Source organism: Monopterus albus, unplaced genomic scaffold (assembly GCF_001952655.1).
Source record: "Monopterus albus unplaced genomic scaffold, M_albus_1.0 scaffold94.1, whole genome shotgun sequence".
In the NCBI taxonomy this organism is placed as follows: domain Eukaryota; kingdom Metazoa; phylum Chordata; class Actinopteri; order Synbranchiformes; family Synbranchidae; genus Monopterus; species Monopterus albus.
In genome coordinates, this window is record NW_018127974.1 from 937223 (window position 1) to 941298 (window position 4076).

The following is a 4076-nucleotide window of genomic DNA, read 5'->3' on the forward strand; positions in this document are numbered from 1 at the left end:
AAAGGAGAACTAAAAAAACGTACTTAAGATTAGGTGACGCGCACACTTTACAAAAACTTTACAGAAAAGGTTGATTTAAATCAATATTTAAAAAAAAAGACAAGATCAAAGTTGAATTAAAACATTTAAAAATTCTGTTTCGTTTTAACTTTATCTTAACAACAGTAAAACAACTTTTCTCTTTAAAGTTCGACCAAATGTGTCATGTAACCGTCTCTAACTAAAATAACGGTGTGTTATGAGGCAGGTGAGAAGGCACCGGGACACAGAGACCCATTGAAAGGGAGCCTAGGCCTGCGGCTCAGCTCCGATTGTGTAATTATTTGACTTGGTCATACTGCAGCTTTATGCAAATGAGAGGAACAATGTACGACGATAGAGATTAATTCCTCCCTGGTCTGCTGACTGAAAAGAAAAAGAATGCACTCTCTGCCAAGTGGCGCACTGCAGCCTACATTTAGCCATTATAACGAAAAAAGGAGACAAATGGTATAGAAGGTATGCACAGGAACCATAGGGGAGCTGGGAAAGAACATTGGCTACAGTCCTGTTTCTCGGCCAAAGTTGTCTTTGTTAGGCAGAAAGGAGGCGACAGAGCTGGACAGGTTTATAGAAGCTGGCTTGTAAAAATGATGAAGCTATAACAAACCATGCAACAAATTGTCTTGATGATTTGATCCAATACAAAGCGAAGTTAAATCGTGGATGATACACAGTAGGGTTATTTGTGGGCCTACAGCCTGTATTCATCAGGATAACACAGCACAAACAGCAGCTACGGTTTAACTTTGGATATTTGTGCTGCATTTTGCAACACAAGCCTCTGCTGCGGCCTTCTTTGTCTGGAGCACTGATTCCGCCCAGCACGCGTCTAGCTTTGGGCCAGATTGGCCGTGAGTCCCGTTTCACAGTTAAGAGGTCAATTTGCCTTTCAAACAGAAAAAAGACAGGGATATCCAAGCAGACGTGGCTATTGTGCACAAAGACCAGAGGGCCTTCTTATTACTTATGTATGCAGCGAGATGTGTGATTTATATGTCCATTTAAACTACCGAGACAGACACGTGCCCCAAATAAAGAGCAACTCCCTCCACAATGTTTATTTAAGGCATAATTAAATGAATGTATATAAAAAAAACTGGCTTGTTTAGTTTGTTGGTAGATCTGCATAATGCGCATAAAAGAGGCTGGAGGACAGATGAAATAAACACAACTGTGAAGCCTGTAGAGGTGGAAAGACAACCTGGAGACAACCTGGAGACAACCTGCCAACAGGCTTTACAGTTGTCTAATAGGTGAATTCCCCCTTTGGACATCACCACAGCGAAGAAGAACGAGGCAGAGGTTTCGCTTTATATTTAAGCATCTCGTCCTCGTCTTTACTCTAAATTGTGATGATTGTGGCGGTGACGGACATTTCCTTTTGGCAGCACCGTGGCCTCCAGAGGAGACCCACAAAGCCGTGGCACGTGTGCGTTTGTATAGGGGCCCATCAGACCGTAAAAAAAGGAGGGGCCCGGCGTGTGCCTCTTTCGGGGAGGGGCAGAGCGCACACATTAATGTAATAAACCGCCAGTACATCTGCTAAGCTATCTGCACATCCTCCAACGAAATCCACCAAACCCGGGCTCAGAGCCCTCCCACAATCAAATCCACTAAGATCCTGGTTTCATCCCATTGGTCGGGGATGCTGCAACGGGAGGGGGGCGAGAACAATAGCATCATTCCGGCATAAAAAGAGTGGAGCTATGCCTTGGAGACGAAAACATTTCAGCAACAGAAGGATCGATACTGAGGAGATAAAGTCCCATAAGCTCCTAGTGTTGCCATATATATACTTTAACAAACCTGGATACTCGGGACTTCACCCACCTCCCCGAAGTGCCTTTCCGCTGTTACTTGCCAAGATGCCCAAAGGATTCCTGGTAAAAAGAAACAAGAAATCTGCACATGTTTCCTACAGGACTCGGTCAGACGAAGATGACCTCCAGGAGCCACCCACCCCAGCTGCCTTGCCGAGTAATACGGATCCATCCCCGCCGATGTCCGTGGCGTCCAGTCCGGACCGCGCCGCAGCATCGCCGGATTTCACAGCAGCGGACGCGCCGGTACCAAGACTGGAGAAACCGGCACAGTTCGGCGACCCGGAGGCGGTGTGCCAAGCCCTCTACAGCCCCACCCGGCCCATCAGCAAGGAGCACGACAGGGGATATTTTGAGCGAAGTTTCAATCTGGGCTCGCCTATTTCTGCCGAGTCATTCCCGACACCTGCCTCCCTCTCTGGCCTGGACCACCTCCTTTACGCCCCAGTCGACCTGAAAATCGGCACCAGCAACAGTAGCCGTAGCGGCACCACCAGCAGTCTCCCGGCACCAAACAACCGGGTCGCCACCAAAAGACCCGCAGCTGACAGTACAGAGCGCAAACCTAAACCCGCCTCCAAGACACCTAAAGCCATTAGAAAGCTCAACTTCGAAGACGAGGTGACGACCTCTCCAGTGCTGGGTCTCAAAATCAAAGAGGGACCGGTGGAGTTGAAGCCGAGGGCGCAGTCCTCCGGAGGAAACAAGCCCTTAGGGGAGTTCGTGTGTCAGCTGTGCAAAGAGGCGTACGCAGATCCTTTCTCTCTAGCTCAGCACAAATGCTCCCGTATTGTCAGGGTCGAGTACCGGTGTCCTGAGTGCGATAAGATGTTCAGCTGCCCTGCCAACCTCGCCTCCCACCGCCGCTGGCACAAACCCCGGACCACAGGCACACCGGCAATGCCACCCGCACAGGGCATCAAAGCTGAAATGGTCAAAATGCCGCCATTAGGTGTCAAGTCGGTCTCCGAGGAAGCCAAAGACATGAGCGATAGAGACACTCCGAGTCCAGGTCTGTCCGAGTCGGGCTCTGAAGATGGCTGTTACGACTGCCAGTTCTGCGGGAAGAGGTTTAAGCGACAGGCATACCTAAGAAAACACATTATGGGACACCAGGCCTTGCAAAAGAAAGGGCTGGAGGAGAACGGGTTTCAAATCAGCGACCGCGCGGCAGAGCAGGCACCGGTGTCAGCCTCCTCCTCTTCAGCATCATCATCATCAACCTCAGAGGAAGCCTCAAACCAAAGCCCCCTCAACCTGAGTCCGGTGGACTGCCTGCTGTGCCCGGTGTGCGGGGAGAGCTTCACCAGCAGGGCTGGCCAGGAGAGACACCTGCGCCTCATGCACTCCTCCCAGATTTACCCTTGCAAACACTGCCCCGCCACTCTCTACAGTTCGCCGGGGCTCACCAGGCACATAAACAAGTGCCACCCCTCGGAGAACAGGCAGGTGATCCTGCTCCAAATGCCGGTGCGCCCGGCCTGCTAAAGACAACGCAAAACTCGTGCCTTTGTTGGGGGAAATCTAAAAAAAGGGGGAAACAGAAAAGAAAAAAGTGGCTTTGGGGTTTAAAAAAATCAGTTTGTGATGCTCACTGCCATAACTTTAGGCCAATGAAAGGCAGGGCGGTTTGATGTTTCAGTGGTGTTTAATGAGATGTCTTTTTCCATGCCAATCAGTGATTGTTGAATGCTACTCTCTATATTTGAATTACATATAGGCCTATTTTGAGATTTTCTTTCATAAATTAGTTTATCACACACACACACACACACACACACACACACACACACACACACACACACACACACACACACAAAGCGTTAGTTTGACTGTTAAAGGGTATTTTTCTAGGACAGCACGTACTCAATGATAGCTTCTAGACCTAAGAAATGTCTTGAAATTCTCAGAAATCCTTGTCCCCATCAAGCCTTTTGGATTCACCGACTGTGATTGCTCTATCATTGTAGCTTTACGCTAGTTTGTGAATGAGAGAACTTATCAACTTTGTCTTGGTGGAAAAAAAACGAGTGCCCGAAGCATTCCTTGTGTAGTAGAGCCACAAATGCCTTTAGTTTACAAAGAAGTATAGAAATAGCCCACACACATCCAAATCCCGCTGTATAACTGCCTTAAAAAAGTCAACATATATAGTTTTAATTTTGAATGTGGCACATATTTTACTATTATTATTGAAAATTGTTTAAATATTTT

General features: G+C 47.9%; 1 protein-coding gene across 1 annotated transcript; it reads left to right on the forward strand.

The window, feature by feature from the left end:
* The first annotated feature begins 1326 nt into the window (after positions 1-1326).
* On the forward strand, positions 1327-4065 carry insm1b (insulinoma-associated 1b). The gene has a single exon (XM_020608566.1). It carries the CDS (start codon positions 1749-1751, stop codon positions 3348-3350), a length of 1602 nt encoding a protein of 533 aa, XP_020464222.1. The 5' UTR covers positions 1327-1748; the 3' UTR covers positions 3351-4065.
* Positions 4066-4076: the final 11 nt, after the last annotated feature.

Coding starts and splice junctions, on each gene's coding strand:
- insm1b (XM_020608566.1), top strand. CDS start 1,749: ATGCCTTGGAGACGAAAACATTTCAGCAACAGAAGGATCGATACTGAG.